The sequence below is a fragment of the Athene noctua genome, chromosome 12, assembly GCF_965140245.1.
Source record: "Athene noctua chromosome 12, bAthNoc1.hap1.1, whole genome shotgun sequence".
In the NCBI taxonomy this organism is placed as follows: Eukaryota; Metazoa; Chordata; class Aves; order Strigiformes; family Strigidae; genus Athene; species Athene noctua.
Genome location: NC_134048.1, coordinates 22,777,835 through 22,799,122, shown reverse-complemented (window position 1 = coordinate 22,799,122; position 21,288 = coordinate 22,777,835). Strand labels below are relative to the sequence as shown.

The 21,288-nt window shown below is 46.0% G+C and overlaps 1 protein-coding gene across 4 annotated transcripts; it reads left to right on the top strand.

The window, feature by feature from the left end:
• Window positions 1–36: 36 nt before the first annotated feature.
• Window positions 37–21,066, top strand: KIF3A (kinesin family member 3A). Of its 4 annotated transcripts, XM_074915703.1 has the most exons (20): window positions 37–109; window positions 1,471–1,753; window positions 3,059–3,203; window positions 3,450–3,534; window positions 4,036–4,141; window positions 4,907–5,046; window positions 6,063–6,260; window positions 6,614–6,788; window positions 8,034–8,135; window positions 9,722–9,793; window positions 11,677–11,685; window positions 13,252–13,408; window positions 14,289–14,469; window positions 14,722–14,832; window positions 15,614–15,739; window positions 16,834–16,887; window positions 17,033–17,101; window positions 17,303–17,427; window positions 17,945–18,025; window positions 19,625–21,066. In XM_074915703.1, exons 1-19 carry the CDS (start codon window positions 104–106, stop codon window positions 17,991–17,993), a joined length of 2,193 nt encoding a protein of 730 aa, XP_074771804.1. In that variant the 5' UTR covers window positions 37–103; the 3' UTR covers window positions 17,994–18,025; window positions 19,625–21,066. The 4 variants fall into 4 exon arrangements, with proteins under 4 accessions (XP_074771804.1, XP_074771805.1, XP_074771807.1 ...); XM_074915704.1 differs by lacking the exons at window positions 9,722–9,793; window positions 11,677–11,685 and having other exon boundaries at window positions 17,945–21,066; XM_074915706.1 differs by lacking the exons at window positions 37–109; window positions 9,722–9,793; window positions 11,677–11,685 and adding an exon at window positions 121–237 and having other exon boundaries at window positions 17,945–21,066.
• The last annotated feature ends 222 nt before the right edge of the window (window positions 21,067–21,288 follow it).

Here is a 21,288-nt window from a genome sequence, read left to right as displayed (position 1 = left end):
GGGCGGGGCGGGGCGGGCGCAGGCGCGGTGCTGTTATTGTTCCGTTGTGCCGCCCGGCCGGTGCCTCGCGCCCGGCGCCGCTCCCTGCCCGCGCGCCGCCGCCATGCCGGTGAGGGGACGGGGGGAACCGGGACCGGCCGCTGGGCCCGCGGTGCGCGGCGGGGAGGGGGCGGCGGCCGCGCCTCGCCTCGCCTCGGTGCCGTCCGGTTCCTGCGTTGCTCGGCGCGTCGCTGACAGGCACGGCGGTGCTCGGTGGGGGGGGGGCGTAGGCCCCGCGGCCTCCGCTCGCGTTCGTCTCGGTGCGGGAGCCGCCTGCGCCGCGGCGTGCGGCATCGCGGGCGGCGTGTGCCGGCCTGTCAGGCTGAGCGGGGCTGGGGGGCCGCGGGGCGGTGAGGGGAGGCCTCGCAGCGGGCTCGGCTGAGGGGAGTGGCCCTGCCTGGGAGGGGGCGGGTGGGGGCCGTGCGGGGGCTGCTCGGGACCGAGGTCTGGCTCGGGCGGTGTTTGGGCCTGCAGGAGCCTCTGGAGGACAGCGGAGAGGCAGCTCCTCGTGACTCACTAATTCTGGAGCTGGTTTCGGGAACTCTCTTCCACCCGCGGGGGTAGAACAGGGCTGAAGGATCCCTCCTCCAGCAGCACGAGGCTCACCAGCTCTCCGCTTTCCCCAGAAGCGGCTTCTGGTCTCTGCTGAGGCCTGAGAGGAGTCTGGGCAGGTGGCAGCTGGTGGGAGAGAGGCGCTTGGAAACTGGGTTTGTTTCTTGTTGACATCCAAGATCGCTGCTCTAGAAGTGGTTAAACGCTCAGCTACAGCCCTTCTCACCCAGGGTGCTGCCTTAGACTTTACCAGGTCAGTGGGGGTTTAGACGTATTTAATCAAGAGAAGCACACGATGTCATATTAATCAGGCGTGCTTCCAAATTCCTACTGAACTACTTTGTGAAAGGAAATGTTTGTGAGCCTTTATAATACAGCATTTTAACTTTCTAAGTGACTAAAATTCAGTGAGTACACTGAAGCTTGTAGCTTAAATGCATTCCCTTCAGCCACTGCTCGCTGCTATCTGCTTATGTCATGTGTAAGGTTTGAGGCTTGTGTGCTCCGGTGAGGGAGCGTGGTCAGTGTTAATGTAAAAAGAATGTCACAGCTGCAGCTACTTCCAGCAAAATGCTTGCAGATTGTTTGCAAGCATGAAATTGTTTCTTGAAGAAATTCATAGGTGAGCCTGAAGGTGAAGTTCCCAAGTTCTACCCCATCAGTTTCCATGTTAGCATGCAAAGATGGAATAAGCATACATTATTCTCTCTGCTTTAATTATGAAGCAGTTCTGGTTTGAAGTCTCCACGTTCACAATCTTGTGGAGGTGTATGCACCTACTTGAGTTGATTCAACAACGTTTGTGCTTAAACCCACAGGTATGTTAACAGCAGTGTTACAGCCTGTGTGTTTTTTTTCTTGCTTTTTAAACAATTCTAGATCAACAAGCCTGAGAAGCTGGACAAGCCAGAGAGCTGTGATAATGTCAAGGTGGTTGTTCGATGCCGGCCTCTTAATGAACGAGAGAAAGCCACGGGCTACAAAATGGCAGTCAACGTAGATGAAATGAGAGGAACTATAACAGTGCATAAGACAGACTCATCCAATGAGCCTCCCAAGACGTTTACGTTTGACACAGTGTTTGGACCAGAGAGTAAACAGCTGGATGTCTATAATTTAACTGCAAGACCTATTATTGACTCTGTCCTAGAAGGATACAATGGTAAGTCCCTTTTTGGTTTAAGTCAAGGATCCCACCTCCTCTTTGCATTATTAGAGTTCCCACTGATCTTATTTAAGGGAGTTTCACCTTTCAAGGGCTGGAGCCCTGTATTGTTTCTGTTGTGGCCTCTAACTTAAAACAGCCTGAAGGTCCTTGCTGTGCTGAGTACTCAGTGGTTGTACCTACTATGATCATTAACAGTGAGAGATTGGTGAACAAGACTGAGCTGAGGTCAGTCAGCTGTATGTTTTTATTCTGTATCTTCTGTTTGCAAAAGATATACTTTACCTCATTATCAGAATTCTCAGTGGCTCTTCACTATACAATTTCAGTAACCAGGCAGCTGCCACGGTCCTGCAGTAACTAGGTATGCATACCAGACTTGTGCATAGAACTGCTGCGTTTTCTCCTCTAAACTCTGCTGGTTTAAACTAAGATGACTAGTTAAACACATCTGCCCTACCCCACAGATAATCTGTTGCTTCCTACAGCTGGGAAGAGTCTGACCATGATTTGTGTGTGTGTCTGTTATGCATGTAAATACATTATGCAAAGGAGAGCAGGTGCTAGTAAGGAAGCAAATTACTGCTTTCCATAACAGTACGCTATAAACAACAACAGATTACAAAGTTTTCAAAGGCTTGTTAAATGCCTAATAAGCTCTTGTGCTAACACACCCAGGTTTCAGCTGACTAAGAAGCAGCTTTTCCAAATTGTCAAGTCATTGGCTTGACAATCAAAGCTTGTTTTACACAGTGCTAGGCTAAACTTAAGAACCAGTATATTTCTGGAGTACCGGAGTCTGGGATCTCGGTACATTTTCTGGATGTTTTCCTGCATAGGTTGATTCTCTAGTCCAAACTGTAGCTGTCTGCAGGTTCAGAACTGGGCTTGTGCTGTGGCCTGTGTTGTAGAAGCCTCACACTGTTTCTGCTGTGGCTTAGCAATAGTTGGTTTTATGGTTGATATATAATCTCATTGACCATGTTATTAATTGGAATTGCCTTAATTGTGTGTGAGACCTGAGTGTACTAGTGCTCCCTACTTTAATCACTGCACAGTTAAAACAAGATGAGGTTTTGGGGGATATCTTGTGGGCTGGATAAAACAGGGGCTCAGCTCTGTTTGCTGCTGTGGGCCAGCATTTCTCTTGCCCTTAGCCATGTACATTATCTACTGGAGTGGGTGGAAAACTTCAGCTCTGTAACAATAGAGGTGTTTAGTGCCATCGGGCTAAGAAGGGGTGAAGTAAAACTGCAGTTAGCAACTTCTTAGCGTGTGTTCCTATATCTTCTTATCCTTCAGGTACTATTTTTGCATATGGGCAGACTGGAACAGGCAAAACTTTCACCATGGAAGGGGTCCGAGCAGTTCCTGAGCTTAGAGGCATCATTCCCAATTCCTTTGCCCATATATTTGGTCACATTGCCAAGGCAGAGGGGGACACAAGGTAAACACCTTCTCTTCACTGCTTTTGGTTTTTGAGTGTCCGGCTGTAGCAGGAGCCTGACCTTGATAGTGGCAACTGAAATGGCACCTGTGGCCCTAGCTGACAGGTTCCTACTTGAGCAGTTCTTGACAGGGTAGCAGGATTGTGCTGGTATATCACTGCATTTTCGTTGCACTCTGTGATTATGTTTTTTTGGACTTCCACAAATGTCTTAACTAAGAAAGCTACCCACCTGTTTATCTTCAGGTTTTTGGTTCGTGTGTCTTACCTAGAAATTTATAATGAAGAAGTGCGGGACCTGCTAGGCAAAGACCAGACACAGAGATTAGAGGTGAGCCTGCTGTTCTGCATGTGATGTTTGTTTTGAATCGGTGAGAAATTTGCTGGGTTTTTTAAGACTAGAGAAGCACTTGAAGGGAAGCAGAAGGTTGGGCTCCACAGCACACGTACCATTTCCTTTAGGATGCAGTTGCTGGGTATCACTGCTGACCTCTCAGAATCTTTCCCACTTGGTCACTTGCAGAATGAGAAACTGGCTGTTCCCTCTGAGTCAGTTTTGTGCCTGCAGTTCTACCTCAGAGGCCCTTTGCAGTCTTTCTAGGGATTGGAGCCTGAGTCCCTATTTGCCACTGGAGGAAGCCAGTGGGACGTTGTCCTGCATGAGTCTGCATTCCTTAGCTGCTCTGAGTGTTGGAGTGTTTTATGTGCAAACCAGAACCTGGAGGAGTAAATCACTGTACTATCGTAGTAGTACAGTACACTGTAGTATTGTAGTGAAAATTGCTATCGGGGATCTCCAAAGGATGCTCCATCTCAACTGTTTCTCTCTTAGGTTAAAGAGAGACCTGATGTGGGAGTTTATATCAAAGACCTTTCAGCTTATGTCGTAAACAATGCAGATGATATGGACAGAATCATGACTCTGGGCCACAAGAACCGTACGTAGCCTTGCTGTGGGCAGATTTATAGCTCAGACAGAACAAAGGGCTGGTTATGAGACCCACAGTAAGATCCTGGTCCTAATGCTGGAAAGATTGTTCAGCTGAGCAGAGCAAAAGGGATACCTCCTCCCAAACCCCTTCTGTGCAGGGGCAGGTGAAGAAGCCTGTGCCTCCCACATCGGGCAGTGGCGCAGAGGGGGTGCAGTGAGGGCAGTCAGCATTGTCAGAGCTACCAGTGTGTGTGTCTCGGTCCTTTTCTCTCTTCACTTCTGGTCAGGATGAACAACAGATAGTCCCTGTGCTGTGAGTGGGAGGTGGTTTGTGTTTTTTGGAAAACTGAGTTAAGTGCAGATCCTTTTATGACCTCAAGTTCTGACTACTGTTGCTCTTGGCATGGATTGCTGTGGTTTTATTTCTTAAAATACAGATGTTTTCAGAGATCAGCTGTGAATGTCTTAGGCTACTGATCTTTGTAGCCTTAAAGAAACAGATGACAACTATTGCTGTTCATGGGATGGGAGTCAGTGGTTGGCTTTGAGCTTGCAGCAGGCTGTAACACTTCTGCTAGTCCAGCTTGGAGATACACTGCCACTTCAGTGCCCAAGAATAGTTTCCTGCAGAGTCTGAGCATTCCTCTTCCCTCTTGTGAAAAACAAGGTTGGGTGAAGAGGCGGGGAGAAGTCTCCTTTGAGAGCAGGAAGAGTGTGACAGCAGCACGTGATTCCTTCTGAAGACAACGCTGTGTTTTCTCCCTGTTACAAGGTTCCGTTGGTGCCACAAACATGAACGAGCACAGCTCTCGTTCACACGCCATCTTCACCATCACCATCGAGTGCAGCGAGAAGGGGGTTGATGGCAACATGCACGTGCGCATGGGCAAGCTGCATCTCGTTGATCTTGCTGTAAGTGGGACCGGCCGTGGCGCGTGGTGGGTGCTGCTGCTCGGGGGTGTGGTGTTGGAGGCCCAGGAAAGGGCATGTCCCACGTTTCACAGCTAAAGCCCAGACTTCTGGTTGACATTGGACTTTGTGAAGTGTTCGCTTGGGGCCTTAAATCAGAGGTGTACCAGGAAGGGTGTTTAGTGTAGCTAGAGCCTGTCCCAGTAAAAAGGCTCTCTTGCTTCTATAAATTAATCATTAAATGCATAAACTACATTAGAAAGAGCTCTCTGGACAGCACAACTGAGTCTCTGCAAGAGGATTTTTTTTATTTTCACAGAATCCTAGAATCATCTTGATTGGAAAAGCCCTTGAAGATCACTCAGTCCAACCATTAACCTAACACTGACCGTTCTCAACCCCACCAGATCCCTAAGTGCTGTTTTGAGGGTTGTAGCTGTGCAGTTCATCACTTGCGGGTTCATTCCCTCTGTCACTTGCTTTGAACCAATGTAATTGTGCTGGTAAAATGTGTCTTTAGCCCAAACTTTACACTGAAGTATCTTTCCTTGGAGAAGATGTAGGAAAGCGGAGATTAAAGCCATTCAGTGTCTGCATGTTGACTTTATTTACATGATGTGTGTTTAGACTGCTCTATGAAGCTCTTTAGAAATAATTGCAGTGTTGCTTTTCTCCCTTGATCTGACAGGGAAGGCTGGGGATGGTGCTTAGCAGCTCTAGCTGAGGTGCCTCCTAACTGCTGACCTGCTTCTCCTAAGTTTTGTTCATGGGGGCAAAATCTTCGTTTTCCCAGCAGTGTTACTTTGAGCAATCCAGTATTTGCCAGCACTGAAAGCTTCAGTTAAGATGTCTTTGTGTCTCTTTAACCATGTCTGAGGTACTTAGCCAGGTTCTATAATAACAGATGGGGTGGTCAGTGGCAGGCTGCTAGCAAGACTTCGGGTGTAGCTGATCCTAATTAGAGGAGGGCGATGTATTGGGGAATCTGGTGCAATTCCTGCTTGCTGTTCCCTTTCCAGGGTTCTGAAAGACAGGCAAAAACCGGAGCCACGGGGCAGCGACTGAAGGAAGCTACAAAGATCAACCTCTCTCTCTCCACGCTGGGGAACGTTATCTCTGCGCTGGTGGATGGCAAGAGCACCCACGTTCCCTACCGTAACTCCAAACTCACACGGCTCCTTCAGGATTCTCTGGGGGGCAACTCCAAAACCATGATGGTAAGCTGAGACGCCCTTTCCCATGCCAGCTATGGAGCTGGATTCTTACAGGGATAACGTAGTGACTTTGCCATGAGAACAGCCTGGCATTTACCTCTTGTTTCAGAGCTGTTTGCAGCTTAGAGAACCTTCTGTGTGCATCTTTTTCTCTTTGCCTCTGTACAGATGAGGTTGTAAACACAGTGCATGTGTGTGAGATCACACAGAAGCTGTGCTTGGGTAGCCAAAAGCAGCTTTGGTGTAGAAGCAGCAGGAGAGCTTGGGGAGGAGTAGCAGTGTGAGACTGGCAGAGCTGGGGACGGGCCCTGAAATGGCTCGTTCTGGGCTCTGACCCTGCCCTCTGTCTGTCACAGTGTGCGAACATCGGGCCAGCAGACTACAACTACGATGAGACTATCAGCACTCTCAGGTATGCAAACCGAGCCAAGAACATCAAGAACAAGGCCAGGATTAACGAAGATCCCAAGGATGCTTTGCTCCGCCAGTTTCAAAAAGAAATCGAAGAGCTTAAGAAAAAACTGGAAGAAGGTGAGATTCCCCTTCCTCCTCCTCGGGTTTCTCGCTATGCCAGTGCTCATTCCATTTGACCATTCTTTGTGTCACATGAGTTTGGCAGCTGCTGTGGGCCAGTGTCCTCATTTTACTTGCCCTGTTGAGCTGCAGGAGAGGTGGCCCCCGTGGTGGCCCAGCAGGGCCCCGGCTTTGCCCGCTAGGTGGCACTTGGCACTAAGGGTAAGCGGTGGCTCCTGGGCTGAGTTTAGGTGTGCCCGGGCTCTCCCAGAGAGCAGGAGGGCTCTGGGCACAGCGTAGGGAATGAAAACGTACCCTAACAAAAGGGCAAATGTCTTCCCTGTTTGAAGAGAAAAATTTTGGGGAAAAAATGAACCAAATTTGCAGAGCTAGAGCTGGGGCTGACTTCCAAACACTGCATGGGGAAACAAGAAGCTTGAAGCCCTGTAGTTTTGTGGCCTTGTGACGCTGTCCATCAGCATCGAAGGACCCTGCCAGGGGCTGCAGTGACCTCGGCACAGCTCTGCCAAAGGGATGCTCACGGCAGCAGCTCTGCCAGGGCTTGCTGCTGGGAGTCTGCCCCGTTTGGGAGAAGCAGGGAATGGTCAGCAACTTCATCGTCAAGGGTTGGAAGCTGCATGTAGCTGTTCCATCCCTGATGGGCTGAGGGTGGCTGCTTAAATTTTACTCTAAGCTACAGGAGAAATAACTTCACGTTTGCGAACATTACTGGGAGGCCAGGAGGTTAAGTGTTGAATTCTATTCAGTTTGGTTTCCCAACTAAGCCTGAAATATCTAAGCATTGTGTTTGCAATGGCAACAATGAAAAACATTTGTGAAACTGAACTTTTTTCTCAATTAACAGCCATTTAGCTTTGTGTATGCAGGTGTCTGATTAAGTGTGAACTTTGTTCCTCTGACTGTTTTCCTTTCCATCTGAGATGGAAGAGAAGATGTGGGGGAGATCCTGCTAGAAAAGCTTTGTAGCTAAACACTTCAGCAGTGCAAGGATGCTTTATTTCCCCTGAAAAGCACCCCCTTGAGCTTTAACATATACACACTGACTTCATGGCATTAAATTGCTTATCTTCCTGAAGTTTCCTGAGCCACAGCAAGCTGGCTGTCTGCTCAGAAGTTAGTGACTTCTGCAGGTACTCACCAGCTGATGTCAGGCACTGCTGGGTTTGGCCAGATGTGGCTGTCACAGTAACAAGCTGACAGGAGGGGAAGGAAAGCACATCAAAAAGCATTCTTTTGTTGTAGGGGAAGAGATATCTGGTTCTGAGACCAGTGAATCTGAAGAGGAAGATGAAGATGACGATGGGGAGATTGGAGAGGATGGAGAGAAACGGAAGAAACGGCGGGGTAAGGCAGTGGAGATTCTTGTCAGTGCCACCAGTGTCCTCTGAGCCAGGAGCTGGTGTCAGAAACACTAGGCAGAGCCAGGTGGGGAGAAGTGGAGTTGTAGAGCTGCCCTACTGCCGCTGCAATTATCATGCCTCTCCTAGAAACGAAGCTGTTTGGTGACAGCTCCGAACCTGTGTAGTATCTGCTTCCACTTGGGTAGTTGTGCTTGTGGTAACATCCTCTTTTGTGGTGGCTCCCTGGTTGCCGCAAGGTGGCTGTGTATGGCTTGTGACTGGTGGTGTGGAACTTCCCCCTGCTCGCAGAGGTGGGAGGAAGAAGGCACCAAAGATCAGTGGTAGGCAGATGCGGTTTTTATAACCATGGGAGTGGTTGGAGGGGAATTTTGGCTGTGGTTTAGGCAGAGGATTCATCTGTCTTATGGATGTTCAGTAACTGACTCTTCTGGTGTCCTATTTTATGTCGATAGAGGTAAAATTTGACCTTTGGGTGTCTGTGAGAGATGAAAAGCTGAATGGGAGCTGCACATCCCTTGTTTGGGAGCATTCTGGAAATCCTATAGTGAAGTTTGCTTTGTTCTAAACCACTGTTAAACTCCTGTGTCATGTTTAAACCCCAAGGGATGTTGCTGAACTTAGAACTGGCATCACTGGGTACCATGGGATGCTCTGGCTTCCAGGGAGCTTGCTGTACCCCTAGAACCTCTGATGTTTCTTCATGGGGAGTAGAGAAGTCACACCCAGCGCTATACCTCAGTGTCCAGCTTCTCTAGTAAACTAATTTTGACATTCAAACTGCCTTCCTGTCCTGGAGCACCCCCATCTGTTTAAAAAAAAAAAAAATTCCTGTTAAAGCATTCCTGCTTTAGTTAAGCTCTTCATTTTGGTGTCTGTCCAAGTAGGGTCATAAATGACCTTTGTATGTCTTTGGTAGTTGTAACAACTTTATTCTTCACCTTTTGGTAATTTCTAGAAGCAAAAAGATTGACCACTGTCTCAATCAAGAACCAAGCCCTGCCCAAATCTCCTTCCAAGAGGAGACTGCCTTCAAAATGCTGCTTGAAAGGAGTAGAGGGCAAATAACTGACTCAACTTCCAGACAAGCCACTCTAAGCTCCCTCAGTAAGGGCTGCTCGGCAGGAGTATGCCCAGTAACTGTCCCTGCCTGACCTGATTCTGCCTTCCAGGGGGGAAAGTGCACCTTGCCACATACATAAGACTGGAAAGGACTCCTGGTCGCTGAATCCTCTGCTCCTGCAGATATCCACAGCCTTCTCCACTATGATCTGGTTTTCTGTGCTGTTGTTGCTTGAAGTGGAAGCTGCCTTGGCATGTTGTTTTAAGCTGTAGGCTGGTTAAGATGGGTTTAACTGAAGTGTCTTTCTGAGCATGCTAATTTGTGCTGGGAAATGGTGGCTTTGCAGGCTGAGTCTGGGAGGGATCCTAGCAAAAGCTTCCTAATGGGAACCTGTGCCTTTTTGAACTAGGTTGCTGGCCCTTCTGGGTTTCTTTCCTTTAGAACTAACTTCCCATCTGCATGTTTCTTCCTCTCTGGGTTTTTCTGTGGGACGCATTTCTGTTTTCCAGGCAGTAGCAGCAGCAGTAGTTCAGACTCCACATGCTCTGTCATAGAGAAACCTCTGGATAAGTCCTTCACTAGTGAGTGGGAGCTCTTAAGTCCTTTAAGCTTTGGCCTTTCCATAATCTACACACTCCATTTTGCAATGCTGCACTCTTCCCCGCTGTGTCTGTTGGAAAAATAAACCTGAACTTGTAACTCTGCTAAAGCATGCCTTTCCTTCGCTGCTTCCTTGCTTGAAACAGTTGTTCAATGTGCACATTGTGAGACAGATATGAGAGAGGGTAGGAAGCAATTTAGTATGTTGCTTGAGCAAGATTTAAAGGCAATTGAGAAATAGTAGGTTAGAAAAAACAGTTTAACTTCTGTGTTAAACTCTCCCTCTAAAATGCCAGGAAAAAGTCTGATAACTTCTTATGGTAGTTGCTACCAAAGGAGTTTTTGAAAAGGACAGCTAGACAGGTGAAATGGGTTGTGCTGTGTTATATTGGACTCTGCTTCTCAAAACGAGTTTTGGAGAAAGGGGCAGAGCAGTCAGCAGTCAAACAACGTGAGGTTCATCCTTGCGAAGAAAATGTGGTAATGCTTGGTTGATTAGCTTTATTTTGGCTGATACTTAGTCCTCGGTGGTTGGGGTTTAACTGCCCCTTGACATTAAGTTCTTGATCACTGTGGGACTTAGTTCAGAGGAACAAGGGATCTAGACTTTGATCTAGCAGTGAGAGAAGTCTGATCTGCTCATCAGAGGGGGCTCTGTCCCTGTAAAAACCCTACAGTGGGTTTGTGAAGACCAAAGAAATAAATCACATCTCAGGACTTGGCTTGTAGGGGCTTCACCCACTCTTGTGGTTATTCTGTATAGATGCAATTCGCTGTCCTCCCTGTGTGGAGAGTTTGGAAAGTATTGCTATAGAGTTATAATCCAGTCAGATTTATACTAGTTACGTTAGTGGAAAGCACCAGCTCGGAGAAGGTGTGGTGCAGGCTGAGAAGGGTCGCAGCCTGAAGGAGACCTTTGGGTCCTGTGATGGTAGGCTTGGAACCTGCTTGCTTCAAACTTGCTCTTTCAAAGCTTGCTTGAAACCTGAGTATTTTCTCTGGATGAGAACAGTTAATAGCAAACCACTGATGGCGGCAGCGGGCGGATGAGTTCATCTCCTGCAAGTTTGGAGAGCAGCTCTGTGGTGGAAGCTGCACTGGGCGTTTGGTGATGAGTTAAACGTGGCTGTGTGTGGTTTGGGATATTAACTGTCCTCAAGCGTGACCCTCTTGCATGTGGTGGCTCTCATTATCCCTTTCCTGTCCTGCCCTTTTTGCTGCACTTGCTTGAATAACCCAAACTGGCTATATACCTCTATGGAAGCATCAGTTACTGCAAATTAAGCTACTAATACCCTGTGTAATTACATGGAGAAATCTTGTGCTGAGACTCCCTATGTGCAGCTGTCATGTATCTTGCAAGAATTGGCTTGGAAACTTGGTTAAAAGTTAGAATGACTCTTCTGTATGCTAATATCTTACAGGTAATAGAACAGAATTGGCTCTCTTGAGCAGGGGGGAGCGTTAATTCTTATTGAAGAAGCAATCCACCCTCTCTAATTGTTTCTCAGGGCATGATCTTTGCGGCAGGCTCGTAACATTACCTCTAGATTCTGCATTGCGTTGAATGGGCAGAAGAATGCAAGAGTGAGCTGAAGATTATCCTGGATATGCAAAGCACTCTGAAGTACAGAGACTTTCTCTGCTTTAGCATAAAATCATGATGCATTAATGTTTGCTCTAATGGAGTTTTTTTAGTGACGATTATCCTGTGTTTTCTACTCCAGAAACCTGCCTATAAAATTGTTCTGATGCTGATTATCTCTGTATAGAATGATCAAAGCAATAATATATTTTCTTTCTTCCTCTTTTTATGCACATGCTGCCTCTCTGCGATTTGCTTTCTACTTCCTCTTAATGCAAGATCAAGCAGGTTGGTGTAATTGTTTTCCACCTCCTTATAATATAATTGCAGAGCTTGTGAAAGGATCTTAAAACTTGGTTTAGTTTACCTTTTCTCCTAAGATGAGAATATAGAGGTTGTGTACTAAGTCAGAAGCCTTTATCTGGCTTACCTCCTTTTATATGAGCTCTGTATAGCACTTTCAGAAAGCTGCTTACTCAAAGACAGATTTTCCCACCACAAATCCAGAAGTAAGTGCTTATTATCTGATGCCAAAGTTTAGCAGATGGAAACTAAGATGCTGTTTGCTGTAGTGCTGGAGTCCTTACCATGCCACATGCTAAGGAATTCTCTAGTGTGTGTGAACAAACGAGAATACAGATGTGTACGTGTGTTTACAAATACAGTGCATTTTGTCTGTCTGCTAGAGGTCCTATAGATATATATATAAATAAAGCTGACTGCCATGAAGACTGGAGGGAAGGGAAGCCTTTCACTGGACAACTTCCTTGAGCACACTCTGACTGTGTGTGTTATGTCACTGAGAAACAGTCCCTTGACAGTTGGTGGCTTCAGGTAGTTTCTAAGCATCTGGATTCTAAGGGTTGTTTTTTCCTCTGGAGAAAAGCAAAACAAGAAAATGAACTTGCTTGTAGTGAATAAAGGGAGGTTTAGGACTTGGAAGGCTTGTGGATTTGAGGAGATGCACATACACTGGGCTCTTGCTCGCTCCAAATAACCCCCAGGGATTTCTGTGTTCACCTGCCTTAGGCACTGTTGGGATTCCAGTGACAGTTGACTTCCAAGAGCAGCAGCCTCACACTTTGTTTCAAAAATCACTGGGTTTGGGACTGGTGCTTCAGGCTGAGGTGTTCATTGAGTTGTCCTTGGCCATTTCCTTTGTAACCCTCTATGAAATGTCCCTGGGTTGCTGTAGGGCTTGTAAAGATGCAGTTAAGTCACAGCAAACTTCAGTGCTTTCAAATCTGTGGGTAGCCACTGTTACACAGATTAAATACTATCAACAAGTTTCTTTAATTGCCTGTTTTTCATAGGACTGTTATGAATTTCTTGAGTCTCTATTTTCACGGTAATGTGTTCTTAAAATATCTGTGCTCACTTTGCAGTAGGTAAATTCGGAAGGAGGAGAACAAACGAGGGGTGTGGTGGGGATGCTAATCTGAAATTTGAGTATGTGGCTCTTGGTAGCTCAGCTCTTGTAGCCATAGGTCGAGGCAGTCTTCTGTGTTCCTTCATTTGGCCTAATCTACATAGCTGGAACATCCGAGTTTCCAGCTCGGACTTCTGTTTAGGCAGCGTTCCTTCTCCAAGTGTTCTTTGGATGTTTTCTGTTTTGGGGGCATTAGGTTATAGAGTTAGCTCTATACCATTCCTTCTCTGTAGGAACTGGGGACAACTGGTCAGTGTTAAAATGGGATTTGAAAGACTGAGTTGTGCCCAGCTTAGAGCTGACATCTGACTAAATTAATCTTTGTTAAATGCAAGTATTGAATCCGAACTTGGAAAAAATGCTGTGATACAGAGGCTGTCTTATTTTTCTGTGAATTAATTTGTTTTCCCTATCCCTTCCCAAAGGCAAAAAGAAAGTTTCCCCTGACAAGATGGTAGAGATGCAAGCAAAGATTGAAGAGGAGAGAAAAGCTCTTGAAACTAAGCTTGATATGGAAGAAGAAGAAAGAAACAAAGCCAGAGCTGAACTGGAGAAGAGAGAAAAAGACTTGCTTAAAGCTCAGTGAGTATCCTGCTCTTCGCAGTTCATGTGGTCCTGTGAGTTTTTCCTTAATCTACAACTCGGATAGGGGCACCTGGAGATGCACGGGGAGGGGCCTGTCAGACTTTAATAGCAAGATGTTCAGTTACAAAGTGAAAGAGGAGCTTACTCTGCATTTAGAGAAGATGAAAAAGACACTTTACCCTCTGGAAAAGACACTTTACCCTCTTGCCACTTCTTTCTTCTCTTAATTTTAGTTGTGCAAGATAGCCTAGAAACATAAATGAGTCCTCCAAACCTGGGCGCCCGTGCAGAGCTGTGGTACTGCTGTGCTGCTTCATCGGTGGGCAGTAGCTGTGCAGCACGCCGGGTTTCCTGTGGCACGGTGTCACGAGCATGTCGTTTTGGGTGGAGGGATTCTCCGCTCTGGAGCTGAAAAGCTGCTGAGATGACGCTGGCCTGTGCAGACAGGACAGTCCTGCTGTCAGAGGCTGCTCCAGCACCAGCCAGCTTTCCTGGTTTGCATCTCAGCTGCCCTGCCTCCATCTCTGCTCGTTCTCTTCCTTTTCTGCAGCTGCCTCTGGGCATCTCTGCACTGCAGGGCCCACGGGGAGCAGGGGCCTTGGGGAGCCTGGTGATATTGCTGGTGCCTTGCAGCCCCTCGCAGAGGGGATTTGTGGCAGGAGAGGCTTTTCTGACCTGGTTTTGCTTGCGAGGAAGCGATGGGAGCTGGAGCTCAGGGAACTCCCTGCATTCGCTTGCACTGCCTCACCCTCACTTAAACCCTTGGCAGCAAGACAAGTTTTTCCAGCCCTGCAAATGCTGTCTGGGCTGTAAAACTGAGCTGGACCTGCTGCCTTGCAAGCAGTGTGGGATAGGAAGCTTTATGCTGTGTCTCTAGACAAGAGCACCAGTCCTTGTTGGAGAAACTGTCTGCACTGGAGAAGAAGGTGATCGTGGGGGGAGTGGACTTGCTGGCAAAAGCAGAGGAGCAAGAGAAGCTTCTAGAGGAATCCAATATGGAACTGGAAGAACGAAGGAAGAGAGCAGAACAACTTCGCAAGGAGCTCGAGGAGAAGGAGGTGGGGTTATAAACTGCAGCTGTCTGGAAATAGTAATGGTGGGCCACACCGTGTGTGCCTTGGCATTGCTCACGTGGATGAAACGTGGCTCTGCTCTGAAAGAATGGGTCTGGGCCAGCCTGGCCAAGCCAGGTCTCCATGCCTTTGGTAAATGCTTTGTTTTGTTCAAGTAGTTTCTCTTGTTCATGCTAATGTGGATAGTTTCTTTGACTGTGTTAATGTGTGGATGTCTGTGCTAAATCTTGCACACAGCAAGAACGTTTGGACATCGAGGAGAAGTACACCAGCCTCCAGGAAGAAGCACAGGGGAAAACCAAGAAGCTGAAGAAAGTTTGGACCATGCTTATGGCTGCAAAATCAGAGGTTAGTGTCTGAAGTGCCCAGCCTGTGCTCACCTGTGGGACTAGAGCTGGGAAGGGTAAGCCATCAGCTTGGTGACACTGGAAAAAGTGCCAGACGTTTAGAAATGCCTTTCTGTGCTGTTTTGGCTCATGTAATTCAAAAAGATCTAATTCAGGCTGGTGTCAGAGCTTAAGAGGAGCATGTTGTAGAGCTTTTCCCCAAGCCAGGCTGAGAGGGAGTGTGTGTGAGAGACCCTGAGATATTCAGAGCTTCAAGGAGAAACACTGGTTACTTCTGAAATAACGTAAGTTGTTTGCTGGCGGCCCGGTCTCCTGCTCTGCAGCAGCCCAGGAGCTAAGAGCTCCTCTGCTCTTAGCTGTCTGTCTTTTCTGCCTGTTGCCCTCATTTCTTCCTCAGACAGTGGCTCAGCGTGTCCTTTGGCTGGTATCTAGTGTGTTTCATAAGTGCATTTTGTCTCTGAGATCAGAGATTTTCCTCAGTCTTGCCAGGGATGTAACTTGTCTGCACACTTTTCATCCACTCTTACCTGGTGCAGAGCTTGGACTGGCAGAAGGCTGGTTTTGTTTTTATGAAACTGAGAATTTAGTGCTACTTTCAGCCATCTCTGGGCTGGAATGTTTTAAGGGGGTTTATTCTTCAGAGAGAAATGTTCTAGCACTTAGAAGCAGAGTTTGCTGTAGTTTCTCAAAAACCTTGCATAGGCAGAAGACTGTTCTCTTTCAGGCTGTTGCCATGTCTTAAGCTAGCTCTGATGCCTCTCAAATGCCTGGTTTATCTTCAGATGGCAGATCTGCAACAGGAGCATCAGAGAGAGATCGAAGGATTACTAGAGAACATTCGACAGCTGAGCAGGGAGCTTCGTCTTCAGATGCTTATCATAGACAACTTCATTCCTCAGGACTACCAGGTAAAGACAGAGCCTAAGCCTGTGGCGTAGGACTGTGCAGAGCTCTTGTTCTGTCCAACAAATGGAATGAGTTGGGTGCTTTTCATTTTGTGAGCTATTCCCAGTGAACTGTGACACTTCCCTGAAGCTGCGGCGCAGATCACTTGCTGGGAGCCTGTTTGTGGCTCAGCTGAGCGGGTACGACTTGCCTGCATTCACGAGTTTGTGCCATTATCTGGATTTTTTTAGAACCAGGTGATGTTAAAAGTAGGAAAAGGTGTTTTTGTCAAGTGACCAAGACTCTGGTGGACTTCTGCTTGAAGTTCAGGTGGAAGATGATCAGAGTTAGTGGGTGCCTTTGGCTCCAAAACCAGCACATAGATGTGAATAGCGAGTGCAGAGCGGGTTTGTATTTCTCAGGGTTTGGATAACTGTGCCTACGATTCCATGCTTGTGGGATCTGTTCTAGGGAATCAGTGTGTAATATGTTGGTTGCTGTAAGCAGAGAGATACATTGATCTCAGTTTTCTTGCAGCATATTTTCCTAATGGTTAAAATCACCGTGTATTTAACTGGTGTATTCACTGTGTGCCTGTGCTCTGGGTCTGTTTGAAACCTTTTTTCCACCGTGCTTGAAGTTCTGCTTCTTAAAGTCTGATAATGCAGAGCAGTAGGGCTGAACTTGGAACTCTTCACTACTTGTGTTCTTTTGACCCCAATCTCCAGAAAATTCATGATGAGCTTAAATATGGTGCATGCTATTTAATAGAAAATGTAAAAGCTGTTTCCCTTAATCTTTTTTCCATATTACAATGTGTTTATTGATGGCCTGATGGCATTGGCATGAGGGGAAACCCATGGTTTAGTGGGAACTCCAGTGTATATGATTTGGGAATGGAATTTTTCTCCTCTGTAGTCTTCAGAATGTCAATGGGGGGGTTTGAACACGACAGAACTGTCTTGATAGAAGCGACTTGGAATGGTCAATGCTTAAGCAGCTTGTCCAGGCCTTTAGGGATGTGTCTTCTGGAAAATGCATCTGGAGGGCACATTGTGCAGGTCTGTATTACTATTACTGCAAGTCTATTGCAGTTACTGTTTTAATTTCTTTCTAGGAAATGATTGAAAACTACGTTCACTGGAACGAAGACATTGGGGAGTGGCAGCTGGTAAGTTATCTGATGGGCTCACCTACGAACTGACATTGGCACCAGCTTCTGAGGAGTTTATCTGAGCCCAGAATTAAATGGATAAACCTGTAGTCAGTTCTACTGTGCATGGTACTCTTCACTAACAGACCTTTCTTTCTTTAAGAAATGTGTTGCATATACAGGAAACAATATGAGGAAACAGACACCTGTCCTGGATAAAAAAGAAAAAGATGTGAGTGACTTTTTATAAGCACGTACTGAGCTGCATAAGTCTAAATTCTGCTGCCTGTGGCTACTGCTGCATATTTATAGCAAAACTATCTGCTTTCAATTTTCTTTTGAAGAGATGAGTCTTTCTAGTGTTACAAAAGCATGTTGATCAGTGTATGAAACTACTCCTGACATTTTTGTTTTGTGGGGTTTTCTTTTTTAGCCCTTTGAAGTGGACCTTTCCCATGTTTACTTAGCTTACACTGAAGAAAGCTTGAGGCAATCCCTGATGAAGCTGGAGAGGCCAAGGACTTCAAAAGGAAGAACCAGGCCCAAGACGGGTAGAAGGTGAAGAACTTTGGAGTATCTATATGTAACAGGGGCTTTACCCAGGGGAAGGCTTAAGTTTGTGCATGCAAACTTACCATAAGTCTTCAAACATTTGTTTAATGAGAAGACAAATTACTAACACTTTTCACGGTACAAAGTTTACCAGTGCCAAGTGTAACAACCAAGCTGAAATCTCTTTACTACAGTAAAATCTTGTCCAGAAAGACTCGTTTGGGAATTTTTCTGATGGCCTCTTGTGCTGCGTTCCCCTCTTCCACCTTCTTGCTTTATTTTCTGGTGTTCTGTGGTTCAGTTTAACATCTGACACGTATACTGGTGTTACTGGAAAGTCATGTCCTGTTGGAGGAGATTTCAGCGTGGGTTTTCTTGGTTATTTTTCTTTGCTTTTGACAAATACCTGTGGAAGAGTAACGTTGTATAGTTTTGGCTTGAAATGTGGCTGGTCCCCGTCTTTCCTTGACAGCATAATGATGTGTGTATGGTGTTATTTCTCCCTTTTCTGCTCTCCAAACAGAAAACGTTCAGCAAAGCCAGGAGCCGTCATTGACTCTCTGCTGCAGTAGGTGTGACCTGTTCAGAATTGCCGTAAAAATCAGTGAGTGTATAAGATTTGGCCAGAATATGAAATTTAAGAGATGGCACAGTTTGACATGGCTATAAAATCCATGCCTTGCTGGTATGGAGCTTTATTTAAAAAAAAAAAAGTATTTTTCTTTAGTTGCCCGTATACTGTATGTTATATTAACATAATATTAAACTGGTATATATGATGGTTGTGAAATTCCACGTGGTAAATGTGTTGTGCAGGGAAGCTATTGTTGGCAATCCTTGTTGAAATGTATAGAAAATAAAGGTTCTAGATGTGTGTTGAAGCACTAGACATGTTAGCTCAAAACAGTTGTTGAAATCTTAAAACTTAAGGCTGGTAAATCTGATTTAGGCCCTGCTTTGCACCTAACTGGCACCTTTCACTCTTGTCCTCTGTTGCCCTGAGCTGTGTTTGAATGTGGTTGCTGCAAACCTTGAAGAGCATCAAAAACCCTTTTATTTAAATCCTCTCCCCGTGGCTATTAACCTGACTGTGTTGTGTATCAAACACACAATCCTTTTCCTTTCGTTTGCTGTCTTGCTGTGCGAAGGAAGTCGTTGGGTAGGAGAAACATGAGCTACAAAAGTGTGAGACTTCTGCGAAGGGATCACGCTCTGGTTGAGTGCAACAGAAGACAAGTGTGTCTGGTGCTTTTGTTTTTGTCTGTGTGTGATCTGCTGGCACTGTGGAGAATGAAGCCTTTGATGCAAAGGCAAAAGAGCTTTTTTTTCTTTTTAAGGCTGTGTTGCAGCGTCGCTTTGGCTGCTTTTTATGCTTCTGAGCTGGAATTTTTTTAAATACGTGACTTTGTTTTGTAATCTAAACAGCAGAGATTATTTAAGGGCAATGCTAGAACACTAGGGCTTGACTTCAGCCTTGGGACTGTGAACATTAGGGCTCCGTCTTCTCATCCCTGGCTGCAAGGACACTGGACCAGTGCCCTAAACTGAGGATGAGTTTGATTCTCCTGGATTAAAACAGGCATGAATTGCCCAGTTCTCCCAGAACAGTACCATCCCCTGAAATGGCTGATGCTGTTTGTTCCTGCGCGGACTGTATCGTCTTGGGTTTCTGGCTGTTCTCTGAGAGGGGAAAAAAAATTCTGGTCTCTGATAATAACCATTTATTTGTGGTGGCTGCTCTTTTTCTTTGATATTTATGCTGCTAATAGACACGTATCACTTTAATACATTGCTTTTGTGTCACAGAAAATGCATCTCCTTAGGATTGTGTGTGCTTTATCACGCCTGCTGGCACCGCACCAGCTCCTGGCTGGGGCAGTGCTCGTTAGCTGTAACTTCCACATCACCTCAGTGTTACCTGGGGGTTACTAGTAGGAGAAACCGAGTCCATAAGCATGGCAAAGGATGAGACTGCTCCTTCGGTGTCCCGAGTTCTTGCTAGTAGCCACGTTTGTGATTACCAGAATGTTCTTGTGAAGTACTTAGAGTAGTGAAAAGCTGATGGCCCTTCCTTACCGTCCTGGTGGCTCTGTACCAGGTTAAAACTGGTCTTGTCAAGGCATATTTTGCTCTGGTGATATGTTCAGTGCTTCTCTAAAGGAGTGGTAAGCTTTTCCCTGTGTTTTTTAAATGTGTTTTTCAGGATCATGACCTAGAAGAACATACTGGCCTCTGTTTTGGGGGGAAGGGAGTGACACCTAAGTTCATGCAAGATACAAACGCTGGCATTTATTTTCTCTAGCCTAGTGCTTGAGGTAAATACTCAGAATTTTGGTCTATCTAAGCTGTAGTAGGTTTTGCTTTTGAAGCGACGACCTTACCTTGAATGTGCTTGGATAGAGTTGGGTTATCTGGTGTTAGATGCTTCTCCTCAAACAAGACAGACTGAAAATGGCTTAAATGCTGTTTTGTCTTAAGCCTTATGTCCCTTCTGAGCCCACGCAAGATAGATGCACAGTCCTGGCCTGTTCTGGTTCTCAGAACCAGGGATAACGGTTTTATTTCCCTTCTGTGTTATGTCTTGTGCTAAGATTAGTTGAACAATCTGTTTTTAAGGGAGCTTCTCCTGAACTGTGCTTTGAAAAGTCATTTGACCATTGAAAAGTCTTTTACCTGACAGACATCGGTGGCCTAACGATACCACTGTGAACCATGACACTGCGTTTAAAATACTGAAAACCTAACTATAAAGGCATATGCTTTACCACTTTACAGTTCTGCTGCTGAAAACAATATTACTCTAGTTATTTAAGTGAGCCTTGGGGCAGAGAAAACGGTGAGTAATTGCTTGCACGTTTGGCAGATTGGAGAAGCTGGCTGTAATCTGTTACAGGGGCTTGGAGAACAAATTATCTGCTCTTACAAGAGGACTTTAAAGTGGAACACTGTCATGGTCATGAGGGTCTATCAGCTTGGCTTACCTTGTAACTGATGTGTAGTGGTGAAGTTCTGGGAACTTTTGTTTAAAACCAGAGGGTCTGGCTTGCAGGTTTACCACATGGGCCCTCTCTAGCCCTGGACAATCTGTGAATGTCTAAAGGGTCCATAGCATGGTTTTGTGAGGAAGGGGCTTGGTTTGTATGGGGTTTAAGAGCTCAATACAGCCATTCTCATCCCAGGTCAGTATGTGCTCTATAGTATTTATCAAAAATCATATAACAATATATTGTGTATGCTCATCTTTGCATCTTGCTACCAGAAGAGTCCCCTCATTCCAGAACATCAACCTTAACATTGCGGTTTTTGATGCTTTATGTTGTTTAATGTTGTGTAAATGTATTATTTCATATTTAATTTGTTCCTGATCCTTTCTTTAAGAGGAGGGGAAAATGGTCCGTAGTGCCTTTCACTGACTCCACCCTCTGCACGTGTCCAGCTTTCACCTTTCTCAACAGTTCTGCTTAGCCAGTCCTGTATATAGGAAAAACTGCTAGTCTGTATAACTTGTCTTCCTATTTATTGTTTTTTCTAACTGTTTATTTCTGATTATTCTTTGTTTTATGATTAAGCTTTATTCATTACACTGTATATATCAGTATTATGTCCCCAGAGCATGTTCATACCATGAAATAAAACTCCTGATTCCTAGTTCCACCTCTGTCCATGGTTTTTCAATTATCTTTATCCATACAGCATCTTTCTAACTCTGAGGCAGGAGGTGTCAGGGTGCCTGGAATCCTCTGCATAGCTCTGGGCTGCACAACATTTCCTGGAGAAGTTGGAGAAGTGAGTTTGGGGGGGTGTGTGGGCACCCCCAGGGCTGACAGGGCAGAACAAGAGGCTGCTCTGCAAGGCTGGGGAGGAGAT